The following is a 17058-nucleotide window of genomic DNA, read 5'->3' on the forward strand; positions in this document are numbered from 1 at the left end:
CCCACACTCCAGGCCCACACTCTGGCCTACTCCAGGCCCACACTCTGGCCTACTCCAGGCCCACACACTGGGCCCACACTCTGGCCTGCTCCAGGCCCTGTCCAGGCACACTCCACTCAGGCCCACTACACTTTACTCCAGTCTACTCCAGGCCCAAACTCCAGGCCCTCTCTCACTCCACTCCAGCCCAGTGCAGGCCCTGTCCAGGCCCAGTCCACCCACACTCCACTCCAGTCAACCCCATGTTACTCCACTCCTCCCCTCTAGTCCACTCCAAACCCAGTCGAGGCCATTTTCACTCAACTCCAGTCCAGTCCACTCCAGTCCAGTCCACTCCACTCCCCTCTAGTCCACTCCAAACCCAGTCGAGGCCATTTTCACTCAACTCCAGTCCAGTCCAGTCCAGTCCAGTCCAGTCCACGCCAGGCCCAGTCCAGGCCCACGAGTGACTAGGCCCCGTCCAAGCCCACACTCCAGGCCCTCTCCGCCCCCCCTCCCTCCCTCCCCCGCTCACTCACCCAGCACGACGTGGGCCGATCCAGCGCCGGGCTCCCGCTGCGTGCCGGGGGCTGCCTGCGAGGTGGCGGGCCCCAGTTCCCCGTCCCCGGGGCCAGCGGGGACCCCTTCGCCCAGGCAGGGCCCGCGCCCCACGGCCCCCACGCACAACCGCACCACGCCTGAATTTCTAGGCCTCCGTCAGGGAAAGTAGCGGAAAAACAATCCCGTTCCGCAGTGGGGGGGGGGGAGTTGAGGAGGGGGTGAGGAGGAGGGGGGGGTGGGGGAGGGAGGGTTTGTAGGGGGGGGAGAGAGGGGAGGGGGGAGAGAGTGGAAGGGGGAAAGGAGGGGGAGATAGCAAGAGAGGGAGAGGGTTAGAGGGGGAGAGAGATGAGGAGTGGGGAGGGTGAGGGGGAGGAGAGTTGAGGGTGAGGCTTGTGGAGGGAGTGGGGGTGTGTGGGGAGGGAGGGGATGTGGTGGGGAGGGGAGGAGTGGGAGAGAATTGAGGAGGGGTGGGGAGGGTGAGGGGGAGAGGGTTGAGGGACAGGGGGGGTTGAGGGGGGAGCGGAGTTGAGGATGGGGGGAGGTGATTGAGGGGGAGAGAGTTGCGGGGAGGGGGGGGGAGGTGGAGGGGGGAGAGAGGTGGGAGCGGGGAGGGGTGAAGGGGCAATAGTTGGGGGAGGATGTTGTGGGGGGAGAAGGGTGAGTGGCGGGATGGATGTGGAGGGGAGGGAGTGGGAGGAATTGAGGAGTGGGGAGGGTGAGGGGGGAGAGAGAGATGAGGGGAGGCATGTGGAGGGGAGCGGAGGGGAGGGGAGATGGTGGGGGACAGATACACCCACCCCCTTGCCCCATGGGTGGGTGGGTGGGGCAGGGTAGGACAGGGTGGGACAAGGTGGGTGGGGCAGGGTGGGACAGGGTGGGACAGGGTGGGACAGGGTGGGACAGGGACAGAGGGGGGACAGGGTGGGACAGGGTGGGCAGGGTGGGACAGGGTGGGGCAGGACAGGGTGGGAGGGGACAGGGACAGGGGTGGGGACAGGGTGGGACAGGGTGGGGACAGGGTGGGGGCAGGGTGGGACAGGGTGGGACAGGGTGGGGACAGGGGGGGACAGGGTGGGACAGGACAGGGTGGGGCAGGGTGTTGGGGGGGACAGGGTGGGACAGGAACAGGGTGGGACAGGACAGGGTGGGGCAGGGTGGGACAGGGGACAGGGTGGGACAGGGTGGGACAGGACAGGGTGGGACAGGACAGGGGGACAGGGTGGGACAGGGTGGGACAGGACAGGGTGGGACAGGGTGGGACAGGACAGGGTGGGACAGGGTGGGCAGGACAGGGGGGGACAGGTGGGACAGGGTGGGGACAGGGTGGGACAGGGTGGGACAGGGTGGACAGGGTGGGACAGGGTGGGACAGGGTGGGACAGGGTGGGACAGGGTGGGACAGGGTGGGACAGGGTGGGGACAGGGTGGGACAGGACAGGGTGGGACAGGACAGGGTGGGACAGGGTGGGACAGGGTGGGACAGGGTGGACAGGGTGGGACAGGACAGGGTGGGACAGGGTGGGACAGGGTGGGACGGGTGGGACAGGGTGGGACAGGGTGGGACAGGGTGGGGACAGGGTGGGACAGGGTGGGACAGGGTGGGGACAGGTGGACAGGACAGGGTGGGACAGGGTGGGACAGGGTGGGACAGGACAGGGTGGGACAGGGGGGGACAGGGTGGGGACAGGGTGGGACAGGACAGGTGGGACAGGGTGGGACAGGGACAGGGTGGACAGGGACAGGGTGGGGCAGGGTGGGACAGGGTGGGACAGGACAGGGTGGGACAGGGTGGGACAGGACAGGGTGGGACAGGGTGGGACAGGGTGGGGACAGGGTGGGGGCAGGACAGGGTGGGGACAGGGACAGGGGGACAGGGTGGGACAGGGGTGGGACAGGACAGGGACAGGGGGGACAGGGTGGGACAGGGGGACAGGGTGGGACAGGGTGGGACAGGGTTGGGGGACAGGGTGGGACCAGGGTGGGACAGGGGGGGACAGGGGGACAGGGTGGGGCAGGTGGGGACAGGGTGGGACAGGGTGGGACAGGGTGGGACAGGGTGGTGGGACAGGGTGGGACAGGGTGGGGACAGGGTGGGACAGGGTGGGGACAGGGACGGGACAGGGTGGGACAGTTGGGGTGGGACAGGGTGGGACAGGGTGGGGACAGGGTGGGACAGGGTGGGACAGGGGGTGGGACAGGGTGGGACAGGGGGGGAGAGGGTGGGACAGGGGTGGGACAGGGTGGGAGAGGGTGGGACAGGACAGGGTGGGACAGGGTGGGACAGGGTGGGACAGGACAGGGTGGGACAGGGTGGGACAGGGGACAAGGTGGGGACAGGACAGGGTGGGACAGGGACAGGGTGGGAGAGGGTGGGACAGGGTGGGGGACAGGGTGGGACAGGGGTGGGGAGAGGGTGGGACAGGGTGGGGTGGGACAGGGTGGGGACAGGGTGGGACAGGGGGGGACAGGTGGGGAGGGTGGGACAGGGTGGGACAGGTGGGGACAGGGGGGGGGGGGGACAGGGTGGGACAGGGGGGGACAGGGTGGGGACAGGGTGGGGGAGGGTGGGGGACAGGGTGGACAGGACAGGGTGGGACAGGGTGGGACAGGGTGGGACGGGGACAGGGTGGGACAGTGTGGGACAGGACAGGGTGGGACAGGACAGGGTGGGGACAGGGTGGGACAGGGTGTGGGACAGGGTGTGGGACAGGAAGGGACAGGTAGGGACAAGGTAACGCACCCAGCGCGCTGGTGGGAAAGACCACGGGACCCTGGGAGAGGTGGGCAGCCTTGTCGTTCTGCCAGCGTGTGCGGAGGTCCCTCTTCTTGCGCGAGGGCACGCAGCCCCGCTCGCAGCGGTTGGGCGACGACCCCGAGTGGCACAGCACCAGGTCGCAGAAGATGTACACCTGGGGGAAGTCCTCAAACTTGAAGACGTGGAAACTGAAGCGCTGCTTCCGGCTGTCGCTCGTCTCGTGCGTCTTGAAGGTCATGTCGTTCACACACCTGCACGGACACGGGGACAGGGATAGGGGGAGAGGGGAGAGGAGGAGAGGGGGAGAGGGGGAGTGTGGGGAGAGAGAGGGGAGAGAGGGGAGAGGAGGGAGAAAGAGAGGGAAGGAAAGTGGAGTGAGAGGGGGGGAGGGAAAGGAGAAAGATAGAGACAGAGAGAAAAAGATAGGGAGAGGGAGGGAGGGAGGGAGGGTGAGAGGGGAGAGGGATAAAGAGATAGATAAAGAGAAAGAGAAAAAAAGAAAGACAGGGAGAGGGAGGGAGAGAGTGTGGGAGAGGAGAGAGGGAGGGAGAGGGAGAGAGAGACAGAGAGAGGAAGGGAGAGAGGCAGGGTGAAAGAGAGAGAGGGAGAAGGGGGAAAAGCGAGAGGAGGGGGAGAGAGGGGGGGAGGGAGGGAGGGAGGGAGGAAGGGAGAGAGAGAAAAGAAAGAAGCGAGAGAGAGTGAGATAAAGAGGGAGAGAGATGGGAAGGGGGAGAAGGGAGGGAGAAGGAGAGGATGCAAGAGAGAAAAAGAGATAAAAATGAGAGAGGGAAAGAGGGGGAGGGGAGAGAGAGCGGGATAGAGAGGGAGGGAGAAGGGAGGTGGAGGAGAGAGAGAGAGATGGGGGAGGGAGAAAGGGAGAGGGGGATGGGGGGGTGGGAGATTACCATTAGACCCACTATCCAAACCAGTCCTCTTTAGTCACTTTTTCACAAGTGGTAGGAGCAGAATTATGCCATTCGGCCCATCAAGCCACCACCGCCATTCAATCATGGCTGATCTATCTCTCCCTCCCACCCCCATTCTCCCTCCCTTCTCCCCATAACCCCTGACACCCGCACTAATCAACCTGAGGGGTAACGTTTTCACACAGAGGGTGGTGGGTGTATGGAACGAGCTGCCAGAGGAGGTAGTTGAGGCTGGGACTATCCCAACGTTTAAGAAACAGTTAGACAGGTACATGGATAGGACAGTATGTTGTGGTATAACATGGTATGTTAGCTTTCATTGCAAAAGGATTTGTGTATAGGAGCAGGGAGGTTCTACTGCAGTTGTACAGGGGTCTTGGTGAGAACCACACCTGGAGTATTGCGTACAGTTTTGGTCTCCAAATCTGAGGAAGGACATTATTGCCATAGAGGGAGTGCAGAGACGGTTCACCAGACTGATTCCTGGGATGTCAGGACTGTCTTATGAAGAAAGACTGGATAGACTTGGTTTATACTCTCTAGAATTTAGGAGATTGAGAGGGGATCTTATAGAAACTTACAAAATTCTTAAAGGGTTGGACAGGCTAGATGCAGGAAGATTGTTCCCGATGTTGGGGAAGTCCAGGACAAGGGGTCACAGCTTAAGGATAAGGGGGAAATCCTTTAAAACCGAGATGAGGAGAACTTTTTTCACACATAGAGTGGTGAATCTCTGGAACTCTGCCACAGAGGGTAGTTGAGGCCACACAGTTCATTGGCTATATTTAAGAGGGAGTTAGATGTGGCCCTTGTGGCTAAGGGGATCAGGGGGTATGGAGAGAAGGCAGGTACGGGATACTGAGTTGGATGATCAGCCATGATCATATTGAATGGCGAATGGTGCAGGCTCGAAGGGCCGAATGGCCTCTACTCCTGCACCTATTTTCTATGTTTCTATGTTTCTATTTCCTTCGCTCCATAGATGCTGCTGCACCCGCTGAGTTTCTCCAGCGTTTTTGTGTACCAACAGTTTACTCAAATCCCAGTAACCAAACCTGCTCTCCACACCTTTAATGCTGGCCGAATAGCCTACTCCTGCACCTAATTTCTATGTTTCTATGTTTCTATGACAGGTTTGGAGGGATATGGACCAAATGCGGGCAGGTGGGACCAGTGTAGCTGGGACATAGAAACATAGAAAATTTGGGCAGGAGGAGGCCATTTGGCCCTTCCATTCGGCCCAGCACCACCACTCATTGCGATCATGGCTGATCGTCCCCAATCAATAACCCGTGCCTGCCTTCACCCCAATGTTGGCCGGTGTGGGCAAGTTGTGTTTCCACGCAGAGATAGACACAAAATGTTGGTGTATGTAACTCAGCGGGGCCAGGCAGCATCTCTGGAGAGAAGGAATGGGTAGCGTTGTTGGTCGAGACCCGGCTTGGCTCTAAATTAAACAGAGTCGACACTTCAACCAATGCTCTGGAGAACAACGTTGTACTTGACTTTGTTCCCAAAGTACAAGGGGGAGGGGATGTTTCCACATCGCAGCTTCTGAATATAGGACATGTCAGCGAGCAGCTTACTCAGTGAGCAAGCAGTAACTTGAAACCGGCTGCTCACTCATTAGCACCAGTCTCACACACACATATTGCAAATACTGATCAGCACTTAGAAGATGGACACACAGTGCTGGAGTAACTCAGCGGGTGGGTCAGGCAGCATCTCTGGAGGACGTGGAGAGGAGACGCCATCTTCAGAGAGGTGAGCAGAGGGCTGTGTGTTATAACCATATAACCATATAACAATTACAGCACGGAAACAGGCCATCTCGACCCTTCTAGTCCGTGCCGAACACATAATCTCCCCTAGTCCCATATACCTGCGCTCAGACCATAACCCTCCATTCCCTTCCCATCCATATATAACTATCCAATTTATTTTTAAATGATAAAAACAAACCTGCCTCCACCACCTTCACTGGAAGCTCATTCCACACAGCTACCACTCTCTGAGTAAAGAAGTTCCCCCTCATGTTACCCCTAAACTTCAGTCCCTTAATTCTCATGTCATGTCCCCTTGTTTGAATCTTTCCTACTCTCAGTGGGAAAAGCTTTTCCACGTCAACACTGTCTATCCCTCTCATCATTTTAAAGACCTCTATCAAGTCCCCCCGTAACCTTCTGCGCTCCAAAGAATAAAGACCTAACTTATTCAACCTTTCTCTGTAAATTAGTTGTTGAAACCCAGGCAACATTCTAGTAAATCTCCTCTGTACTCTCTCTATTTTGTTGACATCCTTCCTGTAATTGGGCGACCAAAATTGTACACCATACTCCAGAATTGGCCTCACCAATGCCTTGTACAATTTTAACATTACATCCCAGCTTCTATACTCAATTTAATAGGAATCTGAGGGGTGGCTTTTTCATGCAAAGGGCGGTGGGTGTATGGAACGAGCTGCCAGAGGAGGTAGTTGAGGCTGGGACTATCGCAACGTTTAAGAGACAGTTGGACAGGTGCATGGATAGGACTGTCTTATGAAGAAAGACTGGATAGACTTGGTTTATACTCTCTAGAATTTAGGAGATTGAGAGGAGATCTTATAGAAACTTACAAAATTCTTAAGGGGTTGGACAGGCTAGATGCAGGAAGATTGCTCCCGATGTTGGGGAAGTCCAGGACAAGGGGTCACAGCTTAAGGATAAGGGGGAAATCCTTTAAAAACCGAGATGAGGAGAACTTTTTTCACACAGAGAGTGGTGAATCTCTGGAACTCTCTGCCGCAGAGGGTAGTTGAGGCCACAGTTCATTGGCTATATTTAAGAGGGAGTTAGATGTGGACCTTGTGGCCAAGGGGATCAGGGGGTATGGAGAGAAGGCAGGTACGGGATACTGAGTTGGATGATCAGCCATGATCATATTGAATGGCGGTGCAGGCTCGAAGGGCCGAATGGCCTACTCCTGCACCTAATTTCTATGTTTCTATGTTTCTATGTTTGGAGGGATATATAGACCAAACATGGGCAGATGGGACTAGTATCAATGGGACATGTTGGTTGGGATAGTCCCAGCCTCAACTACCTCCTCTGGCAGCTCGTTCCATACACCCACCACCCCTTGTGTGAAAAAGTTACCCCTCAGATGCCTATTAAATCTTTTCCCCTTCACCATAAACCCATGTCCTCTGGTCCTCGATTCCCCTACTCTGGGCAAGAGACTCTGTGCGTCTACCCGATCTATTCATCTCATGAGCTGGAACAGCTGGGAAGAAACTGTCCCTGAATCTGGATGTGATTTTATACACCTCTGTATAAGATCACCCCTCATCCTCCTGCGCTCCACGGAATAGAGACACAGCCTGCTCAACCTCTCCCTGTAGCTCACACCCTCTAGTCCTGGCAACATCCTTGTAAATCTTCTCTGCACCCTTTCCAGCTTGACAACATCTTTCCTATAACACGGTGCCCAGAACTGTACACAATATTCTAGATGCTGCCTCACCAACGTCTTATACAACTGCAACGTGACCTCCCAACTTCTATACTCAATACTCTGGCTGTTGAAGGCCAAAGTGCCAAAAGCCTTTTTGACCACCTCATAGAAACATAGAAACATAGAAATTAGGTGCAGGAGTAGGCCATTCGGCCCTTCGAGCCTGCACCGTCATTCAATATGATCATGGCTGATCATCCAACTCAGTATCCCGTACCTGCCTTCTCTCCATACACCCTGATCCCCTTAGCCACAAGGGCCACATCTAACTCCCTCTTAAATATAGCCAATGAACTGGCCTCAACTACCCTCTGTGGCAGAGAGTTCCAGAGATTCACCACTCTCTGTGTGAAAAACGTTCTTCTCATCTCGGTTTTAAAGGATTTCCCCCCCTTATCCTTAAGCTGTGACCCCTTGTCCTGGACTTCCCCAACATCGGGAACAATCTTCCTGCATCTAGCCTGTCCAACCCCTTAAGAATTTTGTAAGTTTCTATAAGATCCCCTCTCAATCTTCTAAATTCTAGAGAGTATAAACCAAGTCTATCCAGTCTTTCTTCATAAGACAGTCCTGACATCCCAGGAATCAGTCTGGTGAAACCATCTCTGCACTCCCTCTATGGCAATAATGTCCTTCCTCAGATTTGGGAGACCAAAACTGTACGCAATACTCCAGGTGTGGGTCTCACCAAGACCCTGTACAACTGCAGTAGAACCTCCCTGCTCCTATACTCAAATCCTTTTGCAATGAAAGCTAACATACCATTCGCTTTCTTTACTGCCTGCTGCACCTGCATGCCTACCTTCAATGACTGGTGTACCATGACACCCAGGTCTCGCTGCATCTCCCCCTTTCCCAATCGGCCACCATTAGATAATAGTTGCTTTCCCGTTTTTGCCACCAAAATGGATAACCTCACATTTATCCACATTATACTGCATCTGCCAAACATTTGCCCACTCACCCAGCCTATCCAAGTCACCTTGCAGTCTCCTAGCATCCTCCTCACAGATAACACTTACCCCCAGCTTAGTGTCATCCGCAAACTGGGAGATATTGCCTTCAATTCCCTCATCTAGATCATTAATATATATTGTAAATAGCTGGGGTCCCAGCACTGAGCCTTGGGGTACTCCACTAGTCACTGCCTGCCATTGTGAAAAGAACCCCTTTACTCCCACTCTTTGTTTCCTGTTTGCCAGCCAGTTCTCTATCCACATCAATACTGAACCCCCAATGCCTTGTGCTCATCTACCTGCGACTCGACCTTCAAGGAACCATGCACCTGTACTCCTGAATCCCTCTGCTCTACAACACTACCCAGAGGCCGACCATTCACTGTATAGGTCCTGCCCTTGTTAGATGTCCCAAAAATGGAACACCTCACGTTTCTCTGTATTAAATTCAATCAACCATTCCTCCGCCCACCTGGTCAACAGATCAAGGTCCTGTTGCAATATTTGACAACCATCTTAACAATCTACAATACCACCCACTTTTCTATCATCTGCAAACTTACTAATCATAGAAACATAGTAAATAGGTGCAGGAGGAGGCCATTCGGCACTTCGAGCCAGCACCGCCATTCAATGTGATCATCCACAATCAGTACCCCGTTCCTGCCTTCTCTCCATATCCCTTGATTCTGTTAGCCCCGAGAGCTCTATCTAACTCTCTTTAAATTCATCCAGTGAATTGGCCTCCACGGCCTTCTGTGGCAGAGAATTCCACAAATTCACAACTCTCTGGGTGAATTTTTTTTTTTCTCATCTCAGTTTTAAATGGCCTCCACTTTATTCTTAGACTGTGGCCCCTGGTTTTGGACTCCCTCAACACCAGGAACATGTTTCCTGCATCTAGCGTGTCCAATCCCTTAAATAATCTTAAATGTTTCTAAAATATATCCTCTCATCCTTCTAAACTCCAGTGAATACAAGCCCAGTCTTTCCAATCTTTCCTCATATGTATTGCGTGCAGTTTTGGTCTCCAAATCTGAGGAAGGACATTATTGCCATAGAGGGAGTGCAGAGACGGTTCACCAGACTGATTCCTGGGATGTCAGGACTGTCTTATGAAGAAAGACTGGATAGACTTGGTTTATACTCTAGAATTTAGGAGATTGAGAGGGGATCTTATAGAAACGTACAAAATTCTTAAGGGGTTGGACAGGCTAGATGCAGGAAGATTGTTCCCGATGTTGGGAAAGTCCAGGACAAGGGGTCACAGCTTAAGGATAAGGGGGAAATCCTTTAAAACCGAGATGAGGAGAACTTTTTTCACACAGAGTGATGAATCTCTGGAACTCTCTGCCACAGAGGGTAGTTGAGGCCACAGTTCATTGGCTATATTTAAGAGGGAGTTAGATGTGGCCCTTGTGGCCAAGGGTATGGAGAGAAGGCAGGTACGGGATACTGAGTTGGATGATCAGCCATGATCATATTGAATGGCGGTGCAGGCTCGAAGGGCCGAATGGCTTACTCCTGCACCTAATTTCTATGTTTCTATGTTTCTATGTTCGGGGCGAGAGAGACACAAACGCAGAATAAGTCATTTACATCAATAATTTGGTGATATTGTACAGGGCATGTAGGCCTTCATAACGAGAGGACGAGTATAGGAGTAAAGAGGTCCATCTGCAGTTGTATAGGGCCCTAGTGAGACCACAGCTGGATTATTGTGTGTAGTTTTGGTCTCCTAATTTGAGGAAGGACATTCTTGCTATTGAGGGAGTGCAGCGTAGGTTTACAAGGTTAATTCCCGGGATGGCGGGACTGTCATATGAGGAAAGATTGGAAAGACTGGGCTTGTATTCGGCTCGAAGGGCCGAATGGCCTACTCCTGCACCTAATTTCTATGTTTCTATGTTTCTATGTTCGGGGCGAGAGAGACACAAACGCAGAATAAGTCATTTACATCAATAATTTGGTGATATTGTAAAGGGCATGTAGGCCTTCATAATGAGAGGACGAGTATAGGAGGAAAGAGGTCCATGTGCCTAATTTCTATGTTTCTATGTTTCTATGTTAGACATAAATAATCTGGAGTGAATAAACTCAGCAGGGTCAGACAGCATCTCTGGAGAGAAGAGTCTCGACCCGTCCCTTCTCTGCAGAGACGCTGCCTGTCCCGCTGAGTTCCTCCAGCATTTTGTGTCCATTAAACCAGCATCTGCAGTTCCTTCCCACACTAAATGAAGGCACACGGTGCTGGATAAAGGGAAGAGTGGTTACCCGTTTTGGATGATGGTGTAGGGAGCCTTGTTGGTGTTGAGAGACGGTACAGACACACACGTATCGGTGAAGACCTGGACGCCATTGTCAGTGGTCTCGGCTTCCATCTGAACGTACAGGGTCCCGTTCAGCTCGATTTGGTAAGGGAATTGCAATACTGGGTCATCGTAGTTGGCTGAGCGGAACAGCTTAAAGGATACGTTGTAGTGGCCGAATCGCACCAGGTGGTTGGTCTGTAGCATGAAGCCCATGCGTACACTTTCGTTCATCGACATCTCGCACTTCAGCTCAATTTCCAGGCGGTGGATGGGGGTGCGGGGGATGCTGCCAAAGATGGTGTTGATGTAGACGATTTTCCCAGTGTCGTTCTGCAACAGGTTTCACAGTCAATACCAATGCAGTCATGTCCCAGCTACACTAGTCATAGAGTGATACAGTGTGGAAACAGGCCTGACTTGCCCATACAGGCCAACATGTCCCAGCTACACAAGTCATAGAGTGATACAGTGTGGAAACATGCCCGACTTGCCCATACAGGCCAACATGTCCCAGCTACACTAGTCATAGAGCGATACAGTGTGGAAACAGGCCCAACTTGCCCAACACTGGCCAACATGCCCCAGCTACACTAGTCATAGAGTGATACAGTGTGGAAACAGGCCCAACTTGCCCAACACTGGCCAACATGTCACAGCTACACTAGTCATAGAGCGATACAGTGTGGAAACAGGACCAACTTGCCCAACCGACTTGCCCATACAGGCCAACGTGTCCCATCTACACTAGTCATAGAGTGATACAGTGTGGAAACAGGCCCTTCAGCCCAACTTGCCCACACCGGCCAACATGTCCCAGCTACACTAGTCATAGAGTGATACAGTGTGGAAACAGGCCCTTCAGCCCAACTTGCCCACACTGGCCAACATGTCCCAGCTACACTAGTCATAGAGTGATACAGTGTGGAAACAGGACCCTTCAGCCCAACTTGCCCACACCGGCCAACATGTCCCAGCTACACTAGTCATAGAGTGATACAGTGTGGAAACAGGCCCAGGCCCAACTTGCCCACACCGGCCAACATGTCCCAGCTACACTAGTCATAGAGTGATACAGTGTGGAAACAGGCCCAACTTGCCCACACCGGCCAACATGTCCCATCTACACTAGTCCCACCTGCCTGCGCTTGGTCCATATCCCTACAAACCTGTCCTATCCATGTACCTGTGTTTCTTAAACGTTGGGATAGTCCCAGCCTCAACTACCTCCTCTGGCAGCTCGTTCCATACACCCACCACCCTCTGTGTGAAAAAGTTACCCCTCAGATTCCTATTAAATCTTTCCCCCTTCACCTTGAACCTGTGTCCTCTGGTCCTCGATTCCCCTACTCTGGGCAAGAGACATAGAAATATACAAAATAGGTGCAGGAGTAGAGACCTTTCGGCCCTTCGAGCCTGCACCGCCATTCAATATGATCATGGCTGATCATCCAACTCAGTATCCCGTACCTGCCTTCTCTCCATACCCCCTGATCCCCTTAGCCACAAGGGCCACATCTAACTCCCTCTTAAATATAGCCAATGAACTGTGGCCTCAACTACCCTCTGTGGCAGAGAGTTCCAGAGATTCACCACTCTCTGTGTGAAAAAAGGTTCTCCCATCTCGGTTTTAAAGGATTTCCCCCTTATCCTTAAGCTGTGACCCCTTGTCCTGGACTTCTCTAACATCGGGAACAATCTTCCTGCATCTAGCCTGTCCAACCCCTTAAGAATTTTGTAAGTTTCTATAAGATCCCCTCTCAATCTTCTAAATTCTAGAGAGTATAAACCAAGTCTATCCAGTCTTTCTTCATAAGACAGTCCTGACATCCCAGGAATCAGTCTGGTGAACCGTCTCTGCACTCCCTCTATGGCAATAATGTCCTTCCTCAGATTTGGAGACCAAAACTGTACGCAATACTCCAGGTGTGGTCTCACCAAGACCCTGTACAACTGCAGTAGAACCTCTCTGCTCCTATACTCAAATCCTTTTGCAATGAAAGCTAACATACCATTTGCTTTCTTTACTGCCTGCTGCACCTGCATGCCTACCTTCAATGACTGGTGTACCATGAAACCCAGGTCTCGCTGCATCTCCCCCTTTCCCAATCGGCCACCATTTAGATAATAGTCTGCTTTCCTGTTTTTGCCACCAAAATGGATAACCTCACATTTATCCACATTATACTGCCAACGTGTCCCACCTACACTAGTCATAGAGTGATACAGTGTGGAAACAGGCCCAACTTTCCCACACTGGCCAACATGTCCCAGCTACACTAGTCCCACCTGCTTGCGCTTGGCCCACATCCCTCCAAACCTGTCCTATCCATATTCCTGTCTAACTGTTTCTTAAACGTTGGGATAGCCCCTCCTCTGGCAGCTTGTTCCATACACCCACCCCCCTTTGTGTGAAAAAGTCACCCCTCAGATTCCTATTAAATCTTTCCCCCTTCACCTTGAACCTGTGTCCTCTGGTCCTCGATTCCCCTACTCTGGGCAAGAGACTCTACCCGATCTATTCCTCTCATTATTTTGTACACCTCTATAAGATCACCCCTCATCCTCCTGCGCTTCAGGGAATAGAGACCCAGCCTGCTCAACCTCTCCCTGTAGCTCACACCCTCTAGTCCTGGCAACATCCTCGTAAATCTTCTCTGAACCCTTTGTTCTTGGGTGCCGGGAATGGTTTTGCACGACTCTCTCCTACCCCCCACCCCGTCCCTGTCCCACCTAGGGATGGCAACATCCTCACTCCCAAATAACCATATAACCATATAACAATAACAGCACGGTAACAGGCCATCTCGGCCCTACAAGTCCGTGCCGAACAACTTTTTTTTCCCCTTAGTCCCACCTGCCTGCACTCATACCATAACCCTCCATTCCCTTCTCATCCCTATGCCTATCCAATTTATTTTTAAATGATACCAATGAACCTGCCTCCACCACTTCCACTGGAAGCTCATCCCACACCGCTACCACTCTCTGAGTAAAGAAGTTCCCCCTCATATTACCCCTAAACCTCTGTCCCTTAATTCTGAAGTCATGTCCTCTTGTTTGAATCTTCCCTATTCTCAGTGGGAAAAGCTTGTCCACATCAACTCTGTCTATCCCTCTCATCATTTTTAAAGACCTCTATCAAGTCCCCCCTTAACCTTCTGCGCTCCAGAGAATAAGGACCTAACTTATTCAACCTATCTCTGTAACTTTGTTGTTGAAACCCAGGCAACATTCTAGTAAATCTCCTCTGTACTCTCTCTATTTTGTTGACATCCTTCCTATAATTGGGCGACCAAAATTGTACACCATACTCCAGATTTGGTCTCACCAATAAGGGACAAAAGGTCAAAAGAAAGCGAATGGTATGTTGGCTTTCATTGCAAAAGGATTTGAGTATAGGAGCAGCGAGGTTCTACTGCAGTTGTACAGGGTCTTGGTGAGACCACACCTGGAGTATTGCGTACAGTTTTGGTCTCCAAATCTGAGGAAGGACATTATTGCCATAGAGGGAGTGCAGAGACGGTTCACCAGACTGATGCCTGGGATGTCAGGACTGTCTTATGAAGAAAGACTGGATAGACTTGGTTTATACTCTCTAGAATTTAGGAGATTGAGAGGGGATCTTATAGAAACTTACAAAATTCTTAAGGGGTTGGACAGGCTAGATGCAGGAAGATTGTTCCCGATGTTGGGGAAGTCCAGGACAAGGGGTCACAGCTTAAGGATAAGGGGGGAAATCCTTTTAAAACCGAGATGAGAAGAACTTTTTTCACACAGAGAGTGGTGAATCTCTGGAACTCTCTGCCACAGAGGGTAGTTGAGGCCAGTTCATTGGCTATATTTTTTTTTAGTTTTTTTTAAAATTTATTTTAAGTGGAAGATGAGAATAAGGAAAAAGAAGATTAAGATAGTACAAGGATAGAAAAAGGGGGTGAATCCTTTATACCGAGATGTGAAGAAAAGAAAATGAGTAAATGAAGAAAGTTGAATCTCTGGAACTAGTGCCACAAAGTAAAAAGGAGATCATTGGCTATATTTAAGAGGGAGTTAGAGTCTTGACTAAACCCTCAGGTTGAGGTTGAGGCCACAGTTCTGATTGGCTATATTTAAGAGGGAGTTAGATGTGGCCCTTGTGGCTAAGGGGATCAGGGGGTATGGAGAGAAGGCAGGGATGGGATACTGAGTTGGATGATCTTTAAGAGGGAGTTAGATGTGGCCCTTGTGGCTAAAGGGATCAGGGGGTATGGAGAGAAGGCAGGTACGGGATACTGAGTTGGAAGATCTTTAAGAGGCAGTTAGATGTGGCCCTTTGGCTAAGGGGTATTGTATTGTAAGGGATTGTATATGAGTTGGATGATTAAGTCATTTCCTGATGTGGCCCTTTCGGCTAAGGGGATCCAGAGGAAACAAAAAATACTGAGTTGGAAATCAGCCATGATCATAGTTTGCGGTAAAGGCTCGAAGGGCCGAATGGAAAATAAAAGCATAATTTCATGTTTCTATGTTTCTAAAACACGGGACAAGGGCGGTCCCGTACGGGACAAACCAATTGAGCCCAATATACGGGATGTCCCGGCTAATACAGGACAGTCGGCAACACTAGTCCCACCCTCCACCCGCCCCGTACTGGTACTCACACTGATGGTGGTCCCACAAGAGTCGAAGGGGGCAGTGATGACCACCCAGTTCTCGTCCTGCTGGTGGGCCTTGCAGGTCGGGTCGACAAGGTGGACGTCAGCCACGGACACGCCGGCAGAAGACAGGACGCTGGAGGGGAAGGTGTACTCAGCTGCCTGCGTCATGCAGACAAACGATGCCGACCGCCTCATCTCTGAAAGTGACACAAAACCTAAAACCATTTAGAAACATATCGGTGCAGGAGTCGGCCATTCAGCCCTTCGAGCCAGCACCACCATTCAATATGATAGAAACATAGAAATATAGAAACATAGAAATTAGGTGCAGGAGTAGGCCATTCGGCCCTTCGAGCCTGCACCGCCATTCAATATGATCATGGCTGATCATCCAACTCAGTATCCCGTACCTGCCTTCTCTCCATACCCTCTGATCCCCTTAGCCACAAGGGCCACATCTAACTCCCTCTTAAATATAGCCAATGAACTGTGGCCTCAACTACCCTCTGTGGCAGTAGAATTCCACAGATTCACCACTGCCTGCTGCACCTGCATGCCTACTTTCAATGACTGGTGTACCATGACACCCAGGTCTCGCTGCATCTCCCCCTTTCCCAATCGGCCACCATTTAGATAATAGTCTGCTTTCCCGTTTTTGCCACCAAAATGGATAACCTCACATTTATCCACATGATCACGGCTGATCATCCCCTATCAGTACCCCACCGTTCCTGCTTTCTCCCCACACCCCTTGATTCCGTTAGCCCTAAGAGCTAAATCTAACTCTCTCTTGAAAACATCCAGTGAATTGGCCTCCACTGCCTTCTGTGGCAGAGAATTCCACAGATTCACAACTGAAAAAGTTTCTCTTCATCTCAGTCCTAAATGGCACACCCCTTATTCTTAAACTGTGTGACCCCTGGTTCTGGTCTCCACCAACATTTTTCCTGCATCTAACCATTCCAATGCTTTAAGAATTTTATACGTTTCTATAAGATCCCCTCTCATCCTTCTAAATTCCAGTGAATACAAGCCCAGTCCACCCATTCTTTCATTATTTTTCCTGCATCTAGCCAGTCATAGAAACATAGAAACATAGAAATTAGGTGCAGGAGTAGGCCATTCGGCCCTTCGAGCCTGCACCACCATTCAATATGATCATGGCTGATCATCCAACTCAGTATCCCGCACCTGCCTTCTCTCCATACCCTCTGATCCCCTTGGCCACAAGGGCCACATCTAACTCCCTCTTAAATATAGCCAATGAACTGTGGCCTCGACTACCCTCTGTGGCAGAGAGTTCCAGAGATTCACCACTCTCTGTGTGAAAAAAGTTCTCCTCATCTCGGTTTTAAAGGATTTCCCCCTTATCCTTAAGCTGTGACCCCTTGTCCTGGACTTCCCCAACATCGGGAACAATCTCTACAGTCCAATCCCTTAA

At 51.8% G+C, this 17058-nt stretch overlaps 1 protein-coding gene across 1 annotated transcript; it reads right to left on the bottom strand.

Moving 5' to 3' along the window:
• Positions 1-510: 510 nt before the first annotated feature.
• On the bottom strand, positions 511-16304 carry LOC129693651 (CUB and zona pellucida-like domain-containing protein 1). Its single transcript, XM_055630436.1, has 4 exons — positions 15621-16304; positions 10946-11313; positions 3280-3545; positions 511-677 (listed from the first exon to the last, which is right to left on the bottom strand). The coding sequence occupies exons 1-4, from the start codon at positions 15840-15842 to the stop codon at positions 511-513; spliced, it is 1023 nt and encodes a 340-aa protein (XP_055486411.1). The 5' UTR covers positions 15843-16304.
• Between the last annotated feature and the right edge of the window lie 754 nt (positions 16305-17058).

Source organism: Leucoraja erinacea, unplaced genomic scaffold, assembly GCF_028641065.1.
Source record: "Leucoraja erinacea ecotype New England unplaced genomic scaffold, Leri_hhj_1 Leri_378S, whole genome shotgun sequence".
NCBI lineage: Eukaryota > Metazoa > Chordata > Chondrichthyes > Rajiformes > Rajidae > Leucoraja > Leucoraja erinaceus.